We start from the raw sequence: 26,611 nt of genomic DNA, 5'->3' as shown, positions 1-26,611 counted from the left end.
AACCACATAGTTTTGTAGCGAAGCACGGGTATCGAACTGATATATTTGTATATATGTGTATGTGTGTGTGCGTGTGTATGTGTGCGTGTGTATGTGTGCGTGTGTGTGTGTGTGTGTGTGTGTGTATATATATATATATATATATATATATACACACACACACACATATACATATACATATATATATGCACACTTAAGAAAGCTTGAAAACAAATACACACACACACACACACACACACAATCCTTGATTTATTACCATATTGCCATTGTTAAACAAGTTGTCTCAAGTGAGTCACACCTTTATTTGACCTGTTTTTACCACAGTAACTGAATCTCTGCCGTTGTGAAGAGAATCAGGCGATCATTAAGCGAATCTCGCTTCCTCCATTAATTCTGCATGTTGGAAGTCAGCTGGGAAGGTCAGGAATGGTGATCACGTGACCCGGCCCCCAAGATGCTGCAACCGTTGTAAGTGTGAGGACCAGTTGTAAATCCCTTTTTTCGGTGACATAACTTTGGACGACCACTAAACATACGGTTATAAATTGAGGACTGCCTGTTGTGCTATGTCTTTTGTCTACCATATTGCGACTTTTTTCTCCCCGCTTTTTTTAATGCTTTATTCTATACTTACATGCTGCTTCCTCCTGAGGTTTACTAAAGTCCTCAACTTATAACCGCAATTTGTTAAGTGAACTTTGCCTCGTTTTATGACCTCTTTTGCTGCCATCGTGAAGTGAATCACTGCAGTCGTTCAGTTAGCGGCACAGTCGTTAAGTGAATCCATCTTCCCCATGGAGTTCGCTTGTCAGAAGGTCGCAAAAGGGGATCGTATGACTGTGGAGCACTGCGACCGTTGTAACTATGAGTCAGTTGCTAAGCATCCCATGATGATGGTGATGCTGCAACTGTCATTAAGTGTGAATCACAGTCGTCAGTCCCTTTTCTCTTAGTGCCGTAGTAACTTTGAACTGTCGCAAAAGGAACCGTTGTAAATCGAGGACTACTAGTAAACATGGTGCTTTTATAAAGTTATTTTTTTTCTAGCTGCTTTTTCACAAAACCGCAAAGTTTTGAGCCTGCAGGGTGTTAACCAAGGCGTCTTTGCGGCTTTTGTGTGTTTGTTGTTGTGCAATTTTTAAGGCCTTTTTTTTGTAATTGTGTAGGCCTTAAATAGGATCTACTGTAGTGGAGCCCAGATTCTACGTTCTGGTCCCGCCCTTAATTTTGGATGATGTACAGGTTCTCATGTACATTAAACCTGTGGCCTGTGCACAGATATTCACGGTGGTTTCATCGCTCCAAAGAACACAATTGTTTGGATTCCTTGGAAGAGGCACGCAAAAAAAAAAATCTATATTCAAATATTCTGCCGTTTGATTGAACAAGAGTTGATAGCAAGTTGACCGTTAAAAATGAGGGCTGCCATTTCCCAAAGGGACTACAATTCCCATTTGGGGATGATAGATCCTGTAATCCTACATAGCTTTTGAAGGGAGGTGACCGGCAAGGAAACTGTCAACAAGAGACAAAAGGGATCTGCCCTCCATCAACATCTGGAAAGCTGAAGATCTCCTTTCATCAACATCTGGAAAGCTGAAGACTTCCTTTCATCAACATCTGGAAAGCTATGGATCTCCTTCCGGCAACATGCGGAAAGCTGCGGATCTCCTTCCGGCAACATCCGGAAAGCTATAGATCACTTTCCGTCAACATCCGGAAATCTATAGATCTCCTTCCGTCAACATCCAGAAAGCTATAGATCGCCTTCTGGCAACATCCGGAAAGCTATAGATCCCCTTCCGGCAACATCCGGAAAGCTATAGATCTCCTTCCGTCAACATCTGGAAAGCTACGGATCTCCTTCTGTAAACATCCGGAAAGCTATAGATTGCCTTATGTCAACATCTGGAAAGCTATAGATCTCCTTCCGTCAACATCTGGAAAGCTACGGATCGCCTTCCGTCAATATCCGGAAAGCTACGGATCGCCTTCCGTCAATATCCGGAAAGCTACGGATCTCCTTCCGTCAACATCCGGAAAGCTATGGATCGCCTTCTGTCAACATCTGGAAGGTTACAGATCCCTCGCTCTTAATCCAGTGGGAAGCAAAATAATTTGAGGGTCTTCTAAATTATTGTAGTGAAGCAGTGACAGCTTTCTGGTTATTCTTAGCCCTGCAATCTGGTGTTTGGAGGTAGACTGCCTCAGCAGGTGGAGGTTCACTTTATCACCTCTCCTGAAAGTATCCCTTGGGGATCGCGACGAGCCAGCAGGTGTCATATGTTAAGGAAGCTCCTTGCTACCCTGTGAGCTTGCTGCTTTTCTCACAGGCGTTTTACAACCATACTACGCAACATCATTCCATTCCTTGCATTACACGGTGCAGTGATGATATTACCTAGTTTGGTCATGAAACATCTGTGAAAAAAAACCACCCAGCTCAGAGAGTACCAAGGGCCCCACAACCCTCTTCCTCCTCTCCGCCTTCTCTTCCTCCCCCTTCTCCTCCATTCGGCAAACCCCACTCCCTTCTAGCACTGATAAGGTTACCTAGCTTGGTCATGAAACGTCTGCGAGAAAAACCACCAGGCCCCAAGGATGCCACAGTCGTTCTCCTCCTCCCCCTTCCCCCCTCCTCTTCTCCATTAACCACACTCCCTTCTAGCACTGATGATGTTACCTAGCTGGGTCCTGAAACCACCAAGCTCAGAGAGTAGCAAGCGCCCCGCAGTTCAACCCTGAGCTACCCACATTCTCACCTCTCACCCACGACATTAAACATTGGCCTTCGTAGAGGCTGTGACAGCTCAGGATGGTTGAAGAATCCGGTTGGATAGCGTCGTAGGTGTGAATCTGTCATGGGACAGGGGAGAAAAACGGGGAGGAAGGGGAAGTTTCAGATCGCGGGCTGATTTTTGGCGAACGGGCTGGTGGGTGAGAAAAATTGAAATATCAATCGAGACATTCCCTCCAGCAAACCACAGGCATTCTTAGGCCCAGAAGGTGGGAGCCACAAAATGCCAAGACCGTCCCCTCCCCCCACCAAAAAAGGACAGAAACCACAAACTGGACGAGAAAGGAGACACCTCACAACCACGTCTTAAAAGGGAGAAGGGCCTCAATTCGGACACCGCCTGGATTTCTCCCTCTTCCAGCCTTCAAAGGAAATTGGGATTATTTCCCGTAATTGTGACACGGCTCACCCGCTTTGTGCAAAGGATGCATTGTCTCCATATCGCTTTGTATGGCGGCTATAATGGCATGTGGTACCCACTGACCTCAGCCCGCCTTTTCGCTCTACAGCCCGGTCCGAAAATAAAGCAGATTTTTTTTTTTAAAAAAAGACAGTTTTCAACAGGCTTTTTTTGTTTTTGTTTTAACGAATCAGGGGGTGCGGGGAGAAGGATCGAGACACCTTTTACCGCCTGTGAAGACAACAACAACGTGCCCAAGCAAAGGCACGGCTGATCGAAGACAAAAGGATCGAGGTTTTCCCTCCTCAGTCATTTTCGGGTCGAGAATCCAGCCGGGCCGAGAGAGCTGTTAACCAACCATTACCGGAGAAATTTATTTCGGTCACTTCATTTGACTAGCTAGAATTAATTCAGGAAATCTGCAATGCTCAAAATCCAATTCTCCCCCTTCCAAAATTTGGAGGAATCCATGGAAGTAAGATTTCATAACCTGTCAGGAATCTAGCAAACCTCACACCAATTATTATTATTATTATTATTATTATTATTATTATTATTATTATTATTATTATTATTATTATTATTATTATTATTATTTTATTGTTAACCTTCTGCAAAGTTTGCTTTTGGAAAAATACATGTTGCAAAGGAGCTTGAAAACCAAACCATCCTTGCTTCTAACACCTTGAGGAAGTTCAGCAATTTTATCCTTAACCACAAGATTAGAATTTTACACAAACATAATAGATTTTTGGGATCTCCCCACTTCCACACCAGATCCCAAAAATCCAGGAGGTCTCTGAGTCAGTTTCCTTTTTTTTTTCCTCTTCAAGGAAAACACGTAGCGTGTGAAAACACAGCTACGCTTGTCCAGCGGAGGTCAAAATGACGCTCAGAAATGCAGAAAAAAAATAAAAACACGAGGCCAAAGGTTTCCCCGAGCATGTGCAGAGTGCCTATTCCGCGGCTCGGTGGTGGGGCTATATTTTAGGAGAGGCAGGCAAAAAACGGTGCACCTGTGTTCAGGTTTAAGTCCGACTGAGTGACTGGTCATTTCCAAAGTACCCCCCAAAAAACAAAAGAGACCAGCTCTAACCTATCCACCTTGCTCCCTCCCTCTGGAGAAGCCAGGATAGCCTCGAGTTCGAAATCTGCCAGCCCAAACAAATGCACCTGTTGGTGGCTAACTTTTGGAGCCCCCTCCCCCTTCTGCCATCACCCCCCCGCATCAACAAGTTTGCCAGGTGAACTCAAGAGAGGGAGGAGAAAAACCGAGGTCACAAATGGAGCGAGGGATCGAGGAGAGGAGGGAGGGAGGGAAAGGGAAAGGAGGAAGAAAGATTGTAAAATCAATTTAACGAGTGGATAAGCCAGCCTGGTGTCGACAGTCTGTTGCGGAGAGGAAAATATGAGCTGCCCTCAAAGCCTCTCTCCTGTCATCCACACCTCCGCCAAGGGTCTTTCACAGTCCTTCCATCATCCTGTCTGTCTGCTGTCAGGGGATGAAGGGAGAACTGGTGGGGGGCGGGGGAGGAGATGGACATTTGGGCACCTGGTCGGCTAAGATCACCCACCACCACCAGAGAGGCTGGTAAGAGGACAAGAAGGAGGGCCGGCCAGAAATGGGGGGGCGGGAGACAACTTGTGCCAGCATGCTGAGCAGAGATTCTCTCTGTGTGTGGGGGGACGACATGAAGAGCTGGGAGGAGGGGGGGCTGGAATTGAAATGGGGGCGTTAAGCCACTTGGAGGAAGCAAAGGCCACCTGTTCCTGGATATGGGGTGGGGGTCTTTCCACCTTTCCCCATAGAAGGCAAAATGGGGGCTTCTACTCTGTACTCTTAACACAGGAGACCCCAATTTGGGGACCCCTTCCTCAGCCTCGGGCGCTCTCTTTGGGAGTCTGGAGAAAGGAGACTGGGGTGGGGGATCAGGAAGCTGCCCCCCAAACCCGGCCAAAGACTTTGCAGCTTCCCTCTCCTCCCGGCTGTCACTGTCACATCCGTGACTCTCGTTCCCCCTGTCTGCCGCTCTCGGGGTTAGGGTCCCCATCCACCAAGCCTTCTTCCCGGTGTTGCCCAACCGGATCCTCCCCCCACCGCCCCCAGGATCTCTCCCCGCGGCAGGAATTTGTGCCCCCAGTAGCAGCAGCTTGTAGCTCCCTCCTTTTATTCTTCTGTTTCTCTCTCTCCTTGTTTCTTCCGTCTTTCTTTTCTCCCTTCCATCCTTCCCCCCTCTCCTTCCTTACCCTCCTTCCTTCCTTTTCTCCTGCTTTCCTCTCTCCTTCCTTACTCCCTTCCTCCTTCCTCACTCGCTTCCTCGTTCCCCTCTCCTTCCATCCATCCTCCTCTCCGCCCGCTCTCCGCCCGCTCCCTCCTCCGCAGCCCCTTTTCCGCATTCATTTATCCCCTTGCTGGCTCCTCCGGCCCCCTTTTTTCTCCACCTGCCTTTCTCTATTCCTCCCCCTTCCGCGCTCCTCCTCTCCTTCCTTCCTTCCTTCCTTCCTCCCTCCCTCCCTCCTCCGGGCTTATTCCTTCTCTCTCCCCGCCCGCAAGCCCCCCGCTTTTCCCAGACGACCCCGGCCCGGCTGCCTGCCTGGCTGCCTGGCTGGCAAGAGGGGCTTGTCGGGGTGGGCACAACCAGGCAAGCCTGTGCGGGGTCTGCGCTGCTATTGCCGCCGGCTTCTCTGGCCGCCCTCCTCCTCCTCTTCCTGGCTGCTCTCGCTCTGCCCATCCCTCTATTCCTCCTCCTCCTCCTCTCCTCCTCCTCCTTCCCTCTATTCCTCCTCCTCCTCTCCACCGCCTGCGCTCTAGCTGGCTGCCTTGGCTTTGCCTTGGCTGGCTGGCAGGGCTTGGAAGGATAGGAAATCGATGCCACTTACACCTCCGCTGGAAGAGAGCGGGGAGCAGCAGGCGCCGCTGACGTTCCTGGCCGCCGGGGTGGGCGGTGGGCTTCTCTCGCAAGGCGGGGTGGGCTTTTAAGAGGAGGGGGCGCCAAAAGGCTCGGCTGGCTCGCTCTGCGCAGCTCCGGGGGGCTCGGCTGGCTCCCTTTTCTCTCCCCGCCGCCAATTCCTTGGCTCGCCTCGGCTTCAGGCAGGCAAAAATCGATGGGGTTCGCCGCGCCGGGGCTTCCCCATTGATTTACACTCGTCCGCCTCCCAGCCTGCCTCGTTCCCTCGCTCCGCGGAACCTGGCGGCTGCCTTCCAACACAATGGAATAATCAATTCAGCCCTCCGCCTCTCCCTCCCTCCCTCCTTCCCTGCTCCTCCTTCCCTCCCTCCCTTCCTCCTGTACATACGCGCGCACATACACAGACACACACACACACACACACACACACACAGACACACACACACAGACAGAGACTGAGAAGCGCGCCCCCGCGCTCCCAGCTGCGCGCACACCCGGCCAAGAGGGAGGAGGCGTGGGGGGGGGGGGAGGAGCCACTCCCCGGCAGGTGCGCTCTTTAGGCAGGATGGGAAATGAAGTCCGAGGAGGAGGCTGAGAGTCGGGCCCATCACCATCATCATCATCATCAGGAATTCCAAGGAACCGGTGAATTAAATCGACGGCGGGGAGTCCTCAATCTACAGCCGTTTATTTAGGGATGAAGTCATTGATTGCAGTGAGAAATAAATGGAGATTAGTGAAATCTTTCTATCTATATAAAAGCGAAATGCCACTCTGGCATCATCACACAATCTCCATCAAGCCTACAAACTTGAAATTGGGCTCATATGTTAGCTTCTATGGGCTCCCTAAGAAACTATTTTTCGAAATGACACTCAGAGCATTTAGAGTATTTCCTATATTATTATTATTATTATTGTTGTTGTTGTTGTTGTTGTTATTATAATTGACACGCTCTGATGCTAAGGAGTTCTACTCCGCTTCCCCACCTGAAAAGAAATCTCTTCCAAATGCAAAACACAAGCAGAGGAGAGGAGTTTCAATTTCACAGCACCAAGCGGCTTTAGTACAGAACAGTTGAGCTAAGTCACGCCCAGGCTCCTTGCTGTCTCCTTCTTGCTCACACAGCAAATACTGTTTCACTTTCCAAACAGCCCTCAACTCTCTCACACCCTGACAGGACTCTAGCCAGATGAATATACTGGTGGATGCTGGTAGGCAGAGGCAGAATCCCCCCCCCCTCATTTTCCTCCCCAAAAACTAAGTCCAGCCACATAGTTTTGTAACGAAGCATGGGTCTCGAGCTAGTAATTTAATAATTGTTATTGATTCACTTGACAATTGTGGCAAGAACAGGCTAAAATAGGGCAAATCTCACTTAACAACTGTCTCGCTTAGGCAGTTCTCGAATTGCAACAATTCATTTAGGGATGAATTAAATTGATTGCAGGGAATTGTCAAGTTTGGACAGTTTATTTGGAGATGAATTGATTGCAACAGTTTAGGGATGAATTCATCAATGGCAAATCTCAATTTTTGAGAGTTTATTTAGAAATTGATTGAAGATCGTCCCAGAATTGCAACAGTTTGTTTAGGGATGAATTAATCGATTTTAAGTAGTTCTCAATTTTCAACCGTTTACTTAGAGATGAATTAATTGATCATCCTCAAATTGCAACAGTTAGTTTAGGGATGAATTCATCGATTGCAGATAGTTTTCGATTTACAACGGTTTAGGAATAATTCATTGATTGTAGGTAGTCCTCAATTTTCAACAAATTGGCTTCGGGATGAATTAATTCATTGCAAAGACTCCTCAATTTACAAGAGTGTTGTAATGACGAGGCAGTCGAGTTGTTTGATCATGAACAACTGAATCATGATGATCTTTATTGGAGCCTAGTCTTGCATTTATACACATTTTTAGTAATCCTCCATCATTGGTTAACTTTGGTTATTGCTTAACTTTCGTTACTGTTTAGCACAGTAATCCATACAATTAATTATCTCTAGTTAAAGTCTAACACATGTTTACTTCTCTCTCTAATCCTCCTTTAGATTAGTAACTTTGTTTACCTGAGTTGTATTTGCTTGGAAACATTCTTTATCTGAGGTTTGCCATCTGAACATTCCTGCAATTACAACTCTACACAAGAGTTTATTTGGAGATTAATTAATTCATTGCAGATCGTCCTCAAATTGCAACAGTTCATTTAGGGATGATTTAATCAATTGTAGATAGTCCTAGACTTAAAACAGTTCATTCAGCGACCGCTCAAAGTTATAACGATGCTGAAAAAAGGGGACTTGTGACCCTTTTTCACACTTACGACTGTTGCAGCAGCCCCACAGTCATGTGAACAAAGTCCAACTGCTTGGCTACTGACTCATATTTATGACAGTTGCAGTGTCCCAAGGTCCTGTGATGCCCTGTTGGTGGACTTCTGAAAAGCAAAGTCAAGGGCGAAGGCAGATTCACTTAACATGCATGCGACTCATTTAACAACCGTAAGGATTTGTTTTAAAAGGGTGGCAAGAAAGGTCGTAAAAGGGTGCAAAACTCATTTAACAACCATCTCGCTTAGCAACAGGAATTTAGGACTCCACTCTGGTGGTAAATTGAGGAATTCCTGTAATAATTAATGATTCATTACCCTGTTTCCCTCAAAATAACACCCTGTCTTATATTCTTTTTCCCACCCAAAAAGGCACTAGGTCTTATTTTCGGGGGATATCATCGCCCCACAGGCCTCCTTTTTGCTGTCAGATCAGGAACTTCTTCTTCTGCAGCCGTCAAGGCTTTCTTGAAGGCCTCTGCAGCCGATAATGGACCTCTGGATCGATCCTGAGCTTTGTTATCAGCTCCAGAGGCCTTCAGGAAAGCCTTGCCAGCCTTGACGGCTGCCAGAGAAATGGGCTAGCAAGGCAGCTGTCGGGGTGTGCGAGGCCTGGCTACAACTGCCCAAAGGTAAGTAGTAGGGTACCCCCACACACATCCCCACCCTACCTTAATTTTTAGCTATGCACTCTGGAGTGGATGGGGTCTTATAGGGCTTATTTTGGGGAGTAGGGCTTATATTGGGCACACGTGTAAAAATCAAGCTAGGACTTACTTTCAGGGTAGGTCGTATTTTCGGGAAAACAGGGTAATTATTAATAATTGGAGAGGGTCATGAAGATGGTGATGATGATGGTGTTTGAGGGGTGAGTTTGTCTTCCCAGATAAGTCACCCTCCCCTGAAAGTCTTACAACAACCTGATCAGGTAGGCCAGTGCAGGAAAGAATCTTGATCCTCTCAGACCAAGAGAGGAAGTTGGGATGGCCATCCGTCCAGAACTCAGGTAGGCCTTGGGTTAATAATTGTTCGCTTAGAGACTGTATGAAGTTAACAAAAAGTGACTTACGACCAGTTCTTGCACTTACGACCCACATTATTTACGACAGATCAAAGTCAGTTGGGGAAGCCGGATTCGCACAATGACCGCACAGTTCACTTAAAAACTGAAAGTCGTGCAATTGGCGATCTTCCCAACCGGTTTGTAACAAGTCAACGGGAGAAGCCGGATTCCTTGGACAACCATGTGATTCATATAACGACTGTGGTAAAAAAAAAAAAGGATTGTAAAATCAGGCATGGCTCCTTAATGTCCGCCTCACTTAACGATGGAAATTCTGGGCTCCATTATGGTTGTTAAATTGAGGGCTATCTATAATCAGATTTGGAGGGGTGGGATCAGGTACCAGAGCTCAGGCAGGGAAGCAGATGGGGTATACGACTTCCTTGCTTAGTGACGGAAATGTCAGTCTCAATTTTGGTCGTAATTTGTATTTTCTCAGTCTTGGCTTAGCAGTCAAGACATTGTCTCTCCACCTCGCAGGGTGGATGCAAGATCCGATTTTCCTGTCCCAGCTGTGGGCCTGATCCTTTCAAAATTTAGTCCTCGACTTACAAACAGTTCATTTAGTGACCATTGTAGAGTTACAACAGCATGGAAAAAAGTGACTTAGGACCGGTTTTTCACAGTTGCCACCTTTCCAGCATCCCCATGTTCACCTGATCAAAACTCAGATGCTTGGCCACTGGTTCACACTTACAACAGTTGCAGCCTTTCTGTTCTGTAGTCTACTATAGGTAGTCCTTGACTTACAACAATTCGTTTAATGACTTGTTTGAAGTTACAACGGCACTGCTAAAAGGCACTTGGGACCATTGCAGCCTCCCTGTGATCACATGATCAAAATTCAGACATGACAACTGTCTCACATTTACGATGGTTGCAAACATCCCAGGGTCATACGATCCCCTTTTTGCGACCTTCCGATAAGCCAAGTTAACCGGGGGAGGGGGAGCCAGATTCACATAACGACCGGGTTACTAACTTCTCAACTGCAGTGATTCCCTTAACCACCCGGGGAGGGAGGAGGGCCAGAACGGTTGTAAAATGAGGCAAAACTCAACAAATTCTCACTTAACATACATTTTGGGCTCCACAGCCGCCGTAACTCGAGGACGACCCAACAGAGGGGGTTAAAACCTTCAAAGAGAAATTGATTTCCTCTCCCTCCCCAAAATAGAACCTGGGTTTGTTTGTTTATTGATTTATTTTTTTTAAAGTTGCATCCTATAAAAATCCTGTGGTTGTTCTTATAGTGTTTGTTTGTTATTGTTATTATAGTGATGATGATGATAATAATTGTCCCTCTGGATCATTTATTTTATTCTAAGAAGGAAGGTTGCCCTCCCCCTCCCCCCAGGAAAAGAGAGTTATTGCAAAAATTCAGGGGATTTGAATTTAATTTTTATTTTTTATTTTGCAAGAAAAAGGGGAATGTTCTTAGGGTGCGTCTTCCATGCGTGCCGGTCTTGTGTATGCCCCCCGACGCTCTAACCCCACCAAAAAAAAAAAAGACAGGGAAGAAGGAGAGGGAGATGAGGAAAAAATATTGCTTGTGTGCAAGGAAGCCGGGAATGTTGGCTTGCAAGGAGTTAAACCTGGGTCCTTTTTCTGCTCCCACCCCATAATATCTCCCGGGTTGGGAATGTACCCCTTTCTCCCCCCTCCCCCCCGCTCTTAATTGCAGCTTTCCGGTTTCCGTGGCAACGGGGAGAGAGGGAGCGAGACAGTCACATGGGGAGAGGAATAAAAAATAGAACAGCTAGAGAAGCAAAATGAAAAAAAAAAAAGCAGGGAAGGGGTGAAAGTACCTGCTGGGAGGCGGAAAACTACGACTCCCGAGAGCCTTTGCGCCGCTCTCGGCCTTTGTGATGCGGCCCTTTCTTTCCCTTCCCCCTCTCCCTCCCAATTGTGAACGTCCGGGCGAGGATTGACTCGTCCTTCTTTGTCTTCGGTTTGCAAAAGGTTGCAAAGCTTGCAGGGGTCCTGGGGCCGGCGACCCCCTTTGCAAAGGAGGCTGGGGGTTGTAGTCCTCGACCCGGGCAGCGCGTTAAACCCTTGGCAAATTATGGAGCGGAGCTCTCGGGACCTCCAGCCGGGGGAAGGTCAGTGGCCTGCTCCGAGGATGGGATGGAGGGGGCCTGGGCGCAGTCGGAGCAACGGGCAGGAGTGCAATTAATCCGGATTAAATTAGCACCCCCCCCTCTCAAGGCTCATTCCAATCCTCCCCCCCTCTCTCGCCAGGTGCCAGGTGCAAAGGTAGTGTGTGCGTTGGACCACGAATGTGTAAGACACGCGAAGGTGCCAGGTGTAAAACTGCCGTGCGATGAATCACGAACGTGCAATGTGCGTGAAGGTCCATGTGCAAAAACTGCCATGCAGTGAACCCATGAGTTGTGTAACGCACACGAAGCTGCCAGATGCAAAACTGCTGTGCGGTTGAACCATGAGTGTGCAATGCAGGTGCCGGGTGCAAAACTGCCGTGCAAACGAACCCCAAAACGTGCAGTGCACGCGAAGGTGCCAGTTGCAAACTTCCCAGCGAACACTCGATGGCAGCAGGGAAGGCGAGCCAGCCCCTCGGAGGCCTGAGTTCAAATCCTCCACAACCATGACATTGGGAGTGGGGGAGGCACTATTGTTTACACACTGCGGTCTGCCGCAGCAGCCTTGATCCTGAGCATAAAATGGAGGGAGGGAAGCAAAGCTGCCATTTAATGAAAAATGACTTGTTCCTGAAACAGGAAGGAGGAGGAGAAAAACACAGGAAATGCTATTTGGGGAGATTAGAAACCATTTTTTTTTAAAAAAAATTAATTCCCAGTCTAGGCTTTGTTTTTGCGACAAAAGATTGTTTTTAAAAGATTCAGGCAGTGGAAGATGGTTTTTGTTAATCAAGCAATGGTCTCTTAAAAAACACATCCCACTCTGATTCTGCTAGGAGGTGCATCTGAAGCCTAAAAGTTTACTTTATTGTCATTGCACCTTGTACAACGAAATTAAATGCCACTTCCAGTGTACATTATACATAAAAATATAAACAACCCCCTTCACATTCTGTACAATTGAATTGAAAACCCGATAATGCATTCATGTTGAACTATACAGTAGAATTCAACAGAGCTCCTGCCCTGGGATATATCGAAGCTGTTTTTCAGCCTATTTGTCCTTGTTTTTATTATCGTCCTGTACCATCTGCCAGATGGTAATAGTTCAAAAAAAAAGGGGGTGGTGGTGTTGAGATGGATCTTTAAGAACGTTTTGAATTTTCTTAAGGCAGAGGGACTATAAAGCTCTTCCAAAGAGCCGAGAGGGCAATCAAAAAGGGACTTAGGAGCTTAAAGCTTAGGAGTTCATTTTGAATTAAAAACACTGCAGATATTCTAAATATATATTTATATATTTATATAAATATATATTGAGAATATTTACAGTGTTTTATATAAATTTGTAAATATAAATATATATTCTAAAATACCTTTTATCAGGTTCTCTGAAAGAGCAAAATCAAGCTGAGCAATTCGCAAAGAGCAGAATCCAATTTGTTGCAGAAAAATCATTAGGATTCTTTTTCAATTTTGGATATTTTCTGTGTGTGTGTGCATCCCTGTCAGTCCGTGTGTGTGTCTTCCAGGTCAGCTTTCCGGAGCCATGGAAGTGGAACGGAAGTTTCTTTTCGGGCCTAGCACCATCGAGAAGTTAACTGAACTGGGGGCGATCCTAGAAAGCCGTGCCTCTTTTCGCGACAGCTACTATGACGTCCCCGATTGGTGTTTGACGCGAGCAGATCACTGGCTGCGGGAACGTGAGGGAGTGGGCTGGGAGTTGAAATGTCCCTTGGTTGTTGGGGAGGTGGGAAGCGACACCCCTTGTGCGGCAGAGACGGATAACCATCTGTCCGCTCCAGTTTTGCGACCACCGAAGGACACGAGATCATCCACAGCCAGTCAATACCAAGAAGTGACGTGTCCTCAAAATATCGTGACTCGCCTCTGTGGTTTATTGGAAAGAGATCCTGGACCGAACTGGAGCTGTTGTGTGAACAAAGCGGTGGAAGAACTGGGCTTGCAAGTGTTTGCTAGTTTTGTGACCCTGCGGCACAAATACCGTGTGGGAGATTTGCATGTGGATCTCGATGAGGTGGATTTCGGCTACTCCGTGGGAGAGGTGGAAGCCGTGGTCCAGCGGTTAGAAGACATCCCTGAAGCTCTGGAGAAGATTGAGAAGTTTTCCAAGCAGCTAGGTAAGGCTGATCTTCAATCTTGTGTGTTTGTGTACGAGCATGTGACAAAATTCAATTTTTTTTAAAAAAATGAGCGGACATCTTTCTCTTAAATGCCTTTTCGGTTCAAGAAAAGGACTTTGGGAAAATTTCAGATTTAAGATGGCATCAGCTTCGTTCACTATTACCTGGAATTTGCTCGAATCTTTGTTGTAGCCTTGTCGATAAAAAGAAAATTATTTTTTCCCGTTTCCTTCTCTGCTAGGCTTGGAAGAAAAGACCGCTATTCCTGGCAAGATGTCGGTGTATTTGCAGAGATTCAGACCAGCGCATTATAAGGCCTTGTTGGGAGCTGGAGTTGTGAAGAAAGTTATAAATACAACAGAGGGATAGGATGGAAAAGTCTGATGGAGCCACAACCAGGATGGAATGAGTGTCAGGGTTCCGGCGATTGCCCGAATATCAATTCATAAAGTATTCCTATGCTTGTTTTTGAGTCTCATCTCCAAACTACAGGATAGTCCAGATTTATCTTTAAATTAAATTATCTTTAAATTAAAACAGCAATTCAAATAAACTCTCCTTTTCTTTCCGAAAATATTATGGGATAGTTTCTTTTATTTCTTTTTGATCTGGTGGTTGTGATTTTTTCATCTTTCCTTTAACTCTGTTTCTCAACCTCAGTCCCTTTAAGACGGCTGGACTTCAGCTCCCAGAATTCCCCAGCCAGCTTTGTGAGGAGAGGGGAAAATTTGCCGGCTGGGGAATTCTGGGAGTTGAAGTCCAGCCATCTTAAAGGAGCAGAGATTGAGAACTACTGCTTCAGTATCGCATGTGCTTGATGTGACATCACAGCAGGTGAACCAATGGCTGAAAGGGGGTGGGGATTGGCTGGTTGGCTGATAATCACTGGATTATCTAAAATTATGTGGAGAAAAAGGTTTGTTCATGATCAGATAACAGCTAACAGATAATCAGAGTTGGAAGGGACCTTGTAGGCCATCTAGACCTAAAGCAGCTTGAAACGTGGTGGATCAAGAGATGGAAGAAGAAACATCTAAAAGGCCAACTTTTTAATCCAAATACACCTTCTAGCCGACTTTGCCCTTTATGTTACCTTAACCTGGTTAGTGCAGGGCATTGACAGCCAAAAGTTGTAGCGCCTATTAAAAGGGGCGGACCTTGATATGATGCGGCCGCCATCTTGACTTCTGATTACCCTAATTTTGTCAACTTTTTAAGATTTGTGGGACTTCCAACTCCCAGAGTTCTCCAGCCAAACTTAAGCATTGTGGTTTGGTCACTCGGTTGGCTGGCCTTCCTCTTTGGTTGACCAGGGTGGTGGGAGGTGAGGACCTCCATGGTTAGCTTTAACCATGGTTTATGAACATGGGTCAGCTTGGAATATGGCATGCTAACCTGGACCATCATGGTGGACACCATGGGCTCAGGAAGACACAACCTTCAATCTCAGGGTAGACCTTGAGAAGATTTCAAGGGAGACTTGACTCCTTCCAGTGTCAAGGTATTGGACAGGTGTGTCATGGAAGCTGGAGACCAGGGTAGGAGAGCCGGTGGCTTGGGTTTATCCATCTGTGTGCCCAACATGGATGATTTTTGAGAATTTTGATTTCTAGAGGTTGATAATCTAGGACAGTGGTCGCCAACTAGTGGGCCGGGGAGCACTGGTGGTCCACGAGAAAATTTTGGTGGTCCACAGAGAATTGTCACCCCCAAAGTAATTAATCCAGGCTGCGTGGGAACACAAGGCTGCACTGCCCACATGGCCCGTGGGAACACAAGGGCGGAAGGGGGGAACTTGCCCCATGCGCCTGGCCTGGCTACTGGGCTGCTTCCTTCCACTTCTTTCTTTTGATTTTGGTTGCACGCAAGGAAAGCAGCAAAAGTCTTTCTTTCTCTCCCCCAAACTCTGCCAGAAATGAGTCTTTGGGACCCTGCAAGGCATCCTGCTCCAAGAGGCTGCGCCGGCGCAACAAGTCTTACAAAGACTCATTTCTGGCAGAGTTTGGGGGAGAGAAAGACTTATGCTGCTTCTGCTGCTTTCCTTGCATGAAGCCAAAAGTCTCTCTCTCTCTCTCTCTTTCCTGCAAACGTTTTTTGGGATTTCCCCAGGGTTTCTGCTGCTTTCTGCAGGGACCCTGGGAAAATGTAAGCAAGCCACCACCAATCAAAATTCATATTAGTGGTCAGCGGGATTTAAAATTATGAGTTTGGTGGTCCCTGAGGTCCGAAAGGTTGGCGACCCCTGCTCTAGAAAGAGTGCAGAGAAGAGCAACCAGGATGATAAGGGGACTGGAGGCTAAAACACCTGATGAACAGTTGCAGGAACTGGGCTTGGCTAGTCTAGTGAATAGAAGGACCAGGGGAGACAGGATAGCAGTCTTCCAGTATTTGAGGGGCTGCCCCAGAGAGGAGGAAGGGGTCAAGCTATTTTCCAAAGCACCTGAAGGTCAGACAAGGAATAATGGATGGAAACTGATCCAGGAGAGATTCAACCTGGAAATAAGGAGAAAACTTTCTGACAGTGAGAACCATCAACCGATGGAATAGAAGTTGCCTTTGGAAGTTGTGGGAGCTTCATCCCTGGATGCTTTCAAGAAGAGAAAGGACGCCTACCTGTCAGAAATGGTGTAGGGTCTCCTGCTTGGGTGAGGGGTTGGACTAGATGACCTACAAGGTCCCTTTTGACTCTTAATCTGTAATTCATTTGATCCATCAAGGTGGGAGAAGCTGGTGGGCCTCCATATGGGACATCTCTTGGCTTAGCTCGTGTTACGGGGTCTCCCAAGAAGTGTGTCTGTGGGACGATTTAGGCAGAGCCAGATCTCGTGTGTGTGTGTGTGTGTGTGTGTGTGTGTGGAACCTCTGATTTGACCCTTCAAAAAGGAGAAAATCCGTGCACGTGGCAGCTGTGTCGATTCGACAACCAGCTTCTTCTCTTCACTCGTTTACTGCCATTGATTTCCACTTAGTCTCGCTCGGTTGTTATGGAGTTTCCCCATCCGGCTGATCAATTCAATTGATTTACTAGCAGTTGAAGTGAGGTGAGAGGAAATGCCACCGACGAGCCATCGGGATTCCCATATATTTACACCTCGCACGCTCCACAAGGGCCTGGTGCCGCTCGCTCGTTGGGAAGCTTTGCTCCGAAAGTACGTTTTATCGGTAATCCTCGACTTACGACTGTTCATTTAGTGACCAAAGTTACAATGGTGCCGGAAAAAAAGTGACTTGGGACCATTTTTTCACACTTACGACCATTGCAGCATCCGCCTGGTCACGTTATCAAAATTCAAATGTCTGGCAGCCATTTCATACTTACAACTGTCGCTGTGTCCCCAGGACACGGCAACGGTCGTAAGTCTGAACCGGTTGCCAAGCATCTGAATTTTGATCGCTTGATCATGAGAATGCTGGAACGGTCGTAATTGTGAAAAAACAGTCCAAGTCCCTTTTTGTCAGGGCCATCATAACTTTGAACGGTCAGTAAACGAGCGATCGTAAGTGGAGGACTCCCTGCCTGTGAAGACTTTCGTAAATCTTGTGTGTGTTTGTGGTGAAATCAGTTTTCTGGGATAATGATAAAACGTTTATTGAAGCACACATTTAAAGGGAACACAAACATCGCCAGCTAAGGGGCGGTTATTATTCCTGAAGTTCCTTTACTCCTTGAGTAACCTACTATTCACTTCCATGCAGTCTCTGGAAACGAGTTGAGTTCTTCGACGTGTTGTACAACAGCCCCGGAAGGCAGGGTGTAGGAAAAGCGTAGCCTCATCCGGAGAGGGATCTGGGTTCAAGAAACAAGAAAAAATATATAAAACATCGCATTAACCAACTGCTAGGAGGGTCGAATCAGATCCCAGCGGAAGGAAAAGCAATATATATTGTACAGGTAGTACTCAATTTATGACCAGTTGAAATGATGACAAGTCTCCTTAGGGTAATTTATGCCCGGATTCGAACTTACAACAGCTGAGTTTCCGCCCAACACTTGTGTCATTGCATTTTGAGTGCTATAGATGCTGACATATCATCTCTAGATTGGCACATTCTGTTCTCTAGTTGTAATACTACAGAAAATCATAATAATGCATTCTTGCTTGACCTTGAAGCAGTCATCAAATTATATGTATCATTAGTAACCCTCCAAAACAAAAAAATACAAATTATCCATAACAATAAGGAAACTTCAATCGAAAAAAAAGTTTGCTATGGTGTAAAAACAAAACTAGCTATGTAGCAAACTTTTAAAAATGATACAACACCTTATGCCGACAGACGAAGGCAGAATGCACAAATTACCACTGCAAGCAAGAGGAAAACCACATACGTATAAAATCTACCTGCGCCTTCTACAATTTTGTAAATACCAAACTTAAAGACTCAAGAACCATCCCACCCCTATAAGCACCGAATGAGAAAGACTGCAATGATGACGCCGTTAAAGCCAACCTCTTCAACACATTCTTCAGTTCAGTCTTTGTAAACAGCCGTGGGCTCATACCCCGCATTTCCTAGTTGTACCACAACTAACTAATGATCTACTACTATTGACTTACAGAATATTATATTGACTTTACAGAAGATAACGTAGAAAAGGCACTACGTAACCTAAACCCGTCCCTATCTGTTGGCCCTGATGGGTTATGTGCACACTTCTTTAAAAAGCTCTCCTCTGCCATAGCAGAACCCTGTAGAGTTGTAATTGCAGGATGTTCCTATCTTGGATGGCAAACCTCAGATAAAGAATGTTTACAAGCAAATACAACTCAGGCAAACAGAGTCACTAATCTAAAGGAGGATTAGAGAGAGGAAGTAAACATATGTTAGACTTTAACTAGAGATAATTGTGTTAATTACTATGCTAAACAGTAACGAAAGTTAAGCAGTAACCAAAGTTAACCGATGTTGGAGGATAATTAAAAATGTGTATAAATGCAAGACTCCAATAAAGATCGTCATGATTCAGTTGTTCATGATCAAACAACTCTACTGCCTCGTCATTACAACAGAACCCCTAAGCATTATATATGATATATCATTCAAAACCTATGGTCCTTAGCTACGGTCATCCCTATCTTCAAAAAAGGGTGACCCCGGCCTAGTTGAAAACTACAGACCAATCTCACTGTGTTTTGTCACATGCAAAGTCATGGAATCAATCATTAACCAATTCATCACCCTCCACTTAGTCAAACAACCTACTCTCCAAAAAAAACAAAAAAACAATTTGGTTTCAGGAAAAAATTGTCCTGCAATCTACAAACTCCTACACTTTGTGCTTTTGGAAAACTTAGGTCAAAACACTTCCCCCCTTTCCACCCAGAGCGGGTTAGAAAGTGGATCAAAGCCATCTGCCTTAATCCACTTGCTGATAAAAGTAGGGTTAAAGTACCCACAGACCCACTTTAAGTTCTTTTCCTTTGCAGGAAACCCGACTAATGAATCTCAGTGACCATCTGGCTTTTTTGGAGGACTTTGAGGGGTCTGGACATAATGTGTCCTTGGCCACCAGGTGAGAAGGCACGGGAAGGGGTTTTTTTTTATGATAGAAATCTCTTGATGAGATCACGGTGGATTTGGCGAGTTGATGTCAGGTCCTCTCCCCATTCTTACCTGTTTGGGGTTCAACACTCGAATGCCCTGGGTAATGGGGGGGCCTCCTTGGCTGGGAACTGTAGAGCTGCTGGGGGCCAGAAGTTCCACCTGGAAGGACTGGAAGGAGAAGGAGAAGAAGAGAAAGGTCAAGCCACGTGAGACAATCTTCTCCTTCTGTAGAGTTGTAATTGCAGGAATGTTCCAATCTCGGATGGCAAATCTCAGATAAAGAATGTTTCCAAGCAAATACAACTCAGGCAAACAAAGTCACTAATCTAAAGGAGAATTAGAGAAATGAAGTAAACATATGTTAGACTTTAACTAGAGATAATTACCGTATTTCCCATGTATAAGCACCCCCTTTGTATAAGCCACCCCCAATTTTTGGACTGTGAAGTTTTGAAAAAATATTTTATTAGAGAAACAAGTTATGAAGAAAGAAAATTTACAAAGAAACAAAATTCGACGTCTAGATCTACAACTTCGGTCATGACGCTGAGCGGTGCGGGCGACGCTAGCAATCTATGCATCGGAACGAGTAGTAGAACGAAGCATTCAGGCCGATGCCTAGCGTATGCATTTCTATCGCGTACTCGCACTCGTAATCGTATCATCACGTACAATTTTTACAAAAAAGTATAGCATACTGCTGGAAAACCAGTTTATTCCTACTTTATTATTTTATGCATTTTTCACGTATAAAAAGTGTTTCCTGTTTGTATATGCCACCCCTCTACTTTTTGGGCTTGAAAATTTTGGAAAAAAGGGGTGGCTTATACATGGGGAAATACGGTAATTGTATGTATTACTGTGTTAAACAGTAACGAAAGTTAAGCAGTAACCAAAGTTAACCAATGTTGGAGGATAACTAAAAATGTGTATAAATGCAAGACTAGACTCCAATGAAGATCATCATTATTCAGTTGTTCATGATCAAGCAACTCGACTGCCTCGTCATTACAACATCCTTCTATTGAAAAAAAACTGATATAGCTACCCATCCTATGGACCTGAACTCAAGGCATCTCACCTTGGGCACAGCCACCTGCATGGAGAAGTTCTCAATGTCTTCAGAGGTGGTGTTGGTCACTGTGGCCGTAATCAGGAGCAACGTGGCTTTCCCCGGAGCCCGGCTCATCGAAAACTCGACCAGCAACCCATTCTTTTTGTAAACCTCCATTTGAGAGGGAACGGCCTCTGCGGAAAACGTAAGTTAGTTTCAGAAAAGGTTGCTCTTGTCCAGACAGATACAGAAGGACCATTTTTCTCAACTTTTAAGATTTTTGGACTTCTAAGTCAACAAGTCCCTTGTTTCGATAACTTCCAATGGTCACTAAATGAACATGTCGTAAGTCGAGGACTACCTGCAGTTGTGTGCAGGTGCAGGTTTCCAAGGAGCTTCTCCCTACCTTCCATTTGAAGCCCCCAGATGTCTCCTGCTGTCCAGGGTGAGCTTCAAAAATTTTAGCTATCAGCTCCCGGTCCATTTGCTGGGTGGGCGTGGCCATGGTGGGCGTGGCCATGGTGGGTGTAGCCTCCAGGAGTCCGACCCCTCTGGGGAGGGGCCGGCCAGGGGTGGGATTTATCATCCGCCGAACCGGCAATTAAAAATGATAAAATTAGCTACCGGTTCGCGTAAACCAGGGCGAACCGGTAGCAGCCCACACCAGCTGCTCTCATTGCTATTTGATGGGATGCAAATTCTCATTTTTCTGAGTTTTCATTTAACTCCCTGCGGTCCAAACAGTGCAGGAAATCTTTTCTCTCAGCTCTACTGAAGTTTGGCACCAGAAATAAAAGATGAGAGGGCTTTCACACCAATTATGAAAAGAGGTAGTCCTCCACTTACGAGGGTTCACTTAGTGACCATCTAAAGTTACAACGGCACCAGAAAAAAAGTGACTTACAACTGATTCGTATTTATGATGCATCCCGGGGTCACACGGTCCCCTTTTGCGACCTTCTGACCAGCAGGGTCAACGGGGAAGCCAGATTCGCTTAACAACAGTGCTACAAAACTTGTCAACTGCAGTGATTCACTGAAACAACGGAGGTGGTAAAATGGGGCAGAACGACTGTCTTGTTTAGCAACAGAAATGGGCTGAATTTTAATCGTAAATCGAGGATTACTTGCCTAGGTATCCAACCAAGAGGCTCAACAGTTGTAAACGGGAAGAAACCCTTCGCTTAATAGACCTCTCTCGTTCTACCTGAGGGCTTTAAATCCTGGAGCAAGCCAAGAAGAGATCCCGTTCCCAAATTGGCTGGATTTGATGGAGCCGGAGATGAATCTATAGGGTCTCCAAGGAGGTCCAAAAGATCGAAGACCTAAACAGAGAAAGAGAAGAAGAACGGAGTTGGGAGGGACTTTAGAGGTCAATTAGTCCAGCCCCCTGCTCAAGCAGGTGATTCTACACCATTCTGGATAAATGGCTGTCCAATCTCTTCTCAGAAGCCTCTGTTGCTGGCGATGAACAGACTTTCCTTGAGGGAAGAGGGGAAAAAATTAATTTAAGGACAAACCACAATTTGTAGAGTTGTAATTGCAGGAATGTTCCAATCTCGGATGGCAAACCTCAGATAAAGAATGTTTCCAAGCAAATACAACTCAGGCAAACAAAGTCACCAATCTAAAGGAGGATTAGAGAGAGGAAGTAAACATGTATTAGACTTTAACTAGAGATAATTAATTGTATTAATCACTGTGCTAAACAGTAACGAAAGTTAAGCAGTAACCATAGTTAACCAATGTTGGAGGATAACTAAAAATGTGTATAAATGCAAGACTAGACTCAATAAAGTTCATCATGATTCAGTTGATCATGATCAAACAACTCGACTGCCTCGTCATTACAAAAACAATTCATGGTCAGGATTTGTGACAGTTGTTCTGCAGGATCTCAGGCTCTTTTGTGGCTTCAAAACCCAATTCTTCTGCTGGATGCATAGAAGAAAAAGAACAAGGTAGAACAGGGTTTCCCAACCTGAGTAATTTTTAAGAAGGGTGGACTTCAACTCCCAGAATTCCCTATTGCTGGCTGGGGAACTCTGGGAGTTGAAGTCCAGTTTGCTCCAGTAAACCAGATTGTAGCCAAGAAAGAGATTTGTTAAAGCATATTTTCACCGCTGTCAGCAAAAGCTCTAAATCGCAGCTCTTTAGGTAGTCCTCAACTTACGACCAACAACGGAGCCCCAAAATTTCTGTTGCTAAGTGAGACATTTGTTCAGTGAATTTTGCCCCGCTTTACAACCTTCCTTGCCACTGTTGTTAAGTGAATTGCTGCATTTGTTAAGTTAGGAGCACGGTTGTTAAGTGAATCTGGCTTCCTCCTTGACTTTGCTCCTCAGAAGGTCGCAAAAGGGGATCACGTGACCCTGGGATACAGCCACCGTCGTAAATATGAGTCAGTTGCCAAACATCTGAATTTTGATCAGGTAACCATGGGGGGCTACAACAGTTGTGTGAAAAGCGGTCGTAAGTTCCTTTTTTCCTTGCCGTTGTAACTTCGAATGGTCACTAAACGAACTGTTGTAAGTCGAGGACTACTTGTATCTTCCCAGTTGCCCTTTACAAGGACTTCAATTTAATTTTGGCCAGCAATCAAGAGGCAAGAGAAATTGAAAATTAAAATTAAAATTAAATCCCTTATAGGAATAATCCGATTTCTACTGTATTAAATCTCTTTTTAAGGATTTGGTGGCCTTTGCTGCCCCCTACTGTCCAAATCTACGCACTGCATATCCCACCTGGTTAGGTTCTTGTGGCTTGGGGTCCGTGGATGGCTCCCCCTGGAGGATGATTGGAGCAGCAATCTCATTTCCGTTCTGGTCTGTTTCATGGCGTTCCTTGCCATCCCCAATTCTTTCCACCACGGGCATCTTCTCCAGGATGGAGGCTCTGGAAACAGAAAGAAAAACAGAATGCCTGAAAAAATGTCATTTTTTTTTTCAGTCCATAAGGCAAGGTGGGGAGGATGGTGCAAATAATCTGAATTACTTTAGAGGTCTTCTAGTCCAGCCCGCTGCTGGTTTATTCTAGATCTTTATCTGCTGACATCAATCAAGAGTATGAACTATTGGTGCGACGCTTCTCAACCGTGGCAGCTTTAAGATGGGTAGACTAGACTTCAACTCCCAGAATTCCCCAGCCAAAGCAAATTTAATGAGGCAAAAGAATACTCTTTGCTGGCTGGGGAATTCTGGGAGTTGAAGTCCGCCAGGCTTAAAGACCCCTGCTCTACAGCAGTGTTTCTCAACCTTGGGTACTTTAAGATAGGTGGACTTCACTCCCAGAATCCCCCAGCCTGCCTTGTATAGCTGGGGAATTCTGGGAGTTGAAGTCCACCCACCTCGAAGGGAACAGAATAATTATATTCTTGCTCAAATTCAAAGCATTCACCAGAAAATTAACCCAGAGTCTCCGTGCTGATTTCAATGGAAGGGATCCATCTTTTTAAATGGAGAATTTAATCATTTGAATGGAGGACCGTCTTTTTAAACTGAATCCAAAGCCTATGAGGCTAGGGAGGAAATGAAATATGTTAAGTTTAATGTTATTTCATGACATTAAATTTAACATCCTGTCAGTTAGCTCTGAGTGTCAGTTGGGCTATAAAGATAACAAAATTAAATAAATGTAAAATAAAAAATACAATAAAATAAGGTATAAAATAATAAAAAATAAAGAAAAAATAATAAAATGAAATAGTAAAATAATAACATCAAATAAAACATAGGATATAAAATATAAAACATAAAAAATAAAATATTAATCATATTAATTGCAATCAGGCAGATTCTTGCATGCTTCGAGTCTGTCAGTTGGGCTATAAATATCAAAATAATAAAATTAAATAAATATAAAATAAAATAATAAAGTAAAATAACATACAGAAATATAAAATAAAAAATAAAATAGTAAGGTAAAATAATGAAAGTAAGAAAAAATAGTCAGGTAAAATAACATCAAATAAAACACAGAATATAAAATAAAATATAAAACACAAAAAATAAAACAAAATATTCTTTACCAATTGTATTAATTGCAACTAGGCAATCTTGTATGTTTTGAGTCGGGTCTGTTGGGCTATAAATATCAAAATAATAAAATAAATATAAAATAAAATAATAAAATAACATATAAAAATGTAAAATAAAAATAGTAAAATAAAAATAGTAAGGTAAAATAATCAAATGAAATTAAGAAAAAATAGTAAAGTAAAATAACAACATAAAATAAAACACAGAATTATAAAATAAAATATAAAACATAAACAATAAAATAACATATTATTTGCCAATCATATTAATCGCAATCAGGCAGACTCTTTTGTATGCCCCACACCGCCCCGTGGGGATGGTGGGGATGCACTAAAGATTTAAGGTAACTGGGCTCTTCTGATTTGAAAATAAATCAGGTTTCTAGATCTCATTGTGTTTGCTGCTTTGGTTCGGCAGGGATTTCAGGATGAAAGGAGTAGAGGGATCAGGAAGAAATGAGATATGCCCTAAGGATGCAAAAGTGCAAAAAGTTAATAGTTATAAGAAGTATAAAAACCCTCATTTTCTTTTGTCCATCAGTATAATTTTTCCCGCAAGGCAATGAGGTCTAGTAACTTAGGGCTTTGTTTAACCCCCGCACTAAGAATCACTGGATGCGGAGCTCTGGGCTTTTGATGGACTAGACCAGCTAACAAGTACCTGAGGTGATCATATTTTCGGAAAAGAGTGTTGTATTCCACAGCTCTCTGTTGTAGTTCCACATCGTGGCAGCTACAATAAATGGAAACCAAACTCCGAATCCGGCTTTGAATTAGGGGAGAGAAGAGGGGAAAAAAATGAGAGAAAAGGAAGTTACTATCTCTTTTTCTATTCCTCTTGATATGTCAGCTCCTAAAACCTGACTTCTCGGCAGTTTTCAGGTAGTCCTCAACTTACAACCATAATTGAAACAAGTATTTTGGTCACTAAGTGATGCAGTCATTAAGTGAGTGAGCATATGAGCAATTTTTACGGCTACTGATGTCATGGTCGTTAAGCGAATCCGGTTCCCGTCACTGACTGCTTGTCTGGGAAGGCGACAAATTGCGGTCATGTGACCACAAGACATTGGCAGCAATTAGAACTCCCAAATACAGGTCTTAAGTAAACTTTAAGGAATTCTGTTGTAACTTTGAACGATCACTAAGTTATCGGTCATAAGTTAAGGACTGTCTGCATCTATCAGGGCCTGTTATTTGCCCACGAAAGACAAATTTCCTGCAACAACAAGACTCTATCACAACTTTAAACACACTCAAAAGGTGGTTTTTAACCAGCCTCAATTTTCAGTTCACAATGCAGGCATCACAGCTTTGGCCTTCAACTCCCATCATCCCCTGCCAGCTGGGGATTATGGGAGTTAAAAGTTTTCCATTCTGAGTCAGAAAATGAGAGAGGTGGATAAGGGCGAGAGAATCATAAAAGGATTTGTCCTGCTGACAGTTGGGAAACTGAAGCTGCAATTCTGCCAGCTGCCCACATGGTGGCGATCTCACCTGAGGAAAAAGGGTGTGATGGTGCCCTCTTGTGTCAGAGGAGAGAAAACTCACATTTTCTGGCCCAGGATGAAAATATTGTACAGGTAGTCCTTGACTTATGAACGGTCACTCAGCAACCGTTCAATTTTTAACAACAGACCTCCCCAAGGGTACTTACTACCCACCCGCAAAGTTTTGAATAATTGCGGTGGTTGCTTAAGGACCAGGGCAGCCACTTAATGAGCATAGCGGTCACTCAGTCGCAAAAAGGTCATAAAATTAGGTCAGGCATGTGGGCAACCCATTTTACAACCGTCACAACTTCCAACCATATTAAGCAGGTTCCATTAAGTGAGCCATCACTTCACCTCACAACAAGGAACCCACAAAACTGCACACTGGGTTTGATCGGACGATGTTTTTGTTTTTTTTTCTTTTTAAAGAAAACCCTCGTGAGCAATTCTGCTTGTCCGGAATCAATGTTAAGATATATTTTTTCCCTGCGCTCACTTAATGTCAGCATCCTGGAGTCGCGTCCCAAGCTTCATGAGGGCGGTGAGGGCGTAGGCCCGGGTGGAGGGCAGGGACAGATGTGACTGGAGGACGCGTTCCAGGAAGCTCAGCACGTCCTCAGCGTCCACCTGAGAAGATAAAAAAAATGAGGATCAACAGCTTACTAAGATTGTTAGCCAAGCAGGGACAAAAACAGCCAGGGGAATAATTGAAGCCTGGGAAACAGGCCTCTCG

General features: G+C 44.7%; 3 protein-coding genes across 6 annotated transcripts in view; 1 reads left to right on the top strand and 2 right to left on the bottom strand.

The window, feature by feature from the left end:
- The window catches only part of ZFHX2 (zinc finger homeobox 2), a 39,010-nt gene extending 32,584 nt beyond the window's left edge, over positions 1-6,426 (bottom strand). Inside the window, 1 exon segment of the mRNA XM_087917032.1 lies at positions 6,078-6,426. The gene's annotated coding sequence lies outside the window, so the exon portion shown is untranslated.
- A 4,933-nt stretch (positions 6,427-11,359) lies between these two features.
- THTPA (thiamine triphosphatase) lies at positions 11,360-14,322 on the top strand. 4 transcript variants are annotated; one of them, XM_026719541.2, is made up of 3 exons: positions 11,360-11,607; positions 13,137-13,745; positions 13,990-14,322. In XM_026719541.2, the coding sequence occupies exons 1-3, from the start codon at positions 11,571-11,573 to the stop codon at positions 14,115-14,117; spliced, it is 774 nt and encodes a 257-aa protein (XP_026575326.1). In that variant the 5' UTR covers positions 11,360-11,570; the 3' UTR covers positions 14,118-14,322. The 4 variants fall into 4 exon arrangements, with proteins under 4 accessions (XP_026575326.1, XP_087773160.1, XP_087773161.1 ...); XM_087917034.1 differs by having other exon boundaries at positions 11,375-11,607; positions 13,117-13,745; XM_087917035.1 differs by having other exon boundaries at positions 11,375-11,848.
- Positions 14,323-17,321: 2,999 nt separating this feature from the next.
- Positions 17,322-26,611, bottom strand: part of AP1G2 (adaptor related protein complex 1 subunit gamma 2) — a 28,104-nt gene continuing 18,814 nt past the window's right edge. Inside the window, exons 16-22 of the mRNA XM_026719506.2 lie at positions 26,375-26,505; positions 25,047-25,151; positions 23,094-23,244; positions 21,557-21,674; positions 20,377-20,543; positions 19,365-19,463; positions 17,322-17,535 (exon numbers count right to left, since the gene is read on the bottom strand). Of these exons, the coding sequence (XP_026575291.1) occupies positions 17,431-17,535; positions 19,365-19,463; positions 20,377-20,543; positions 21,557-21,674; positions 23,094-23,244; positions 25,047-25,151; positions 26,375-26,505 (876 nt within the window). The 3' untranslated portion in view covers positions 17,322-17,430. The remainder of the gene's footprint in view (positions 17,536-19,364; positions 19,464-20,376; positions 20,544-21,556; positions 21,675-23,093; positions 23,245-25,046; positions 25,152-26,374; positions 26,506-26,611) is intronic.

Source organism: Pseudonaja textilis, chromosome Z (genome assembly GCF_049901715.1).
Source record: "Pseudonaja textilis isolate UNSWEBS1 chromosome Z, rPseTex1.2, whole genome shotgun sequence".
Lineage (NCBI taxonomy): Eukaryota > Metazoa > Chordata > Lepidosauria > Squamata > Elapidae > Pseudonaja > Pseudonaja textilis.
The sequence above is the reverse complement of the archived record's forward strand: the minus strand, read 5'-3'. Positions and strand labels throughout refer to the sequence as shown.

Bases quoted from the DNA above. Each gene is read 5' to 3' on its own strand.
- THTPA (XM_087917033.1), top strand. From the start codon at position 11,829: ATGAATCACGAACGTGCAAT. The intron at 11,849-13,116 runs GTGCGTGAAGGT...CATCCCTGTCAG, and splicing joins ATGAATCACGAACGTGCAAT to TCCGTGTGTGTGTCTTCCAG. The intron at 13,746-13,989 runs GTAAGGCTGATC...CTTCTCTGCTAG, and splicing joins GAAGTTTTCCAAGCAGCTAG to GCTTGGAAGAAAAGACCGCT.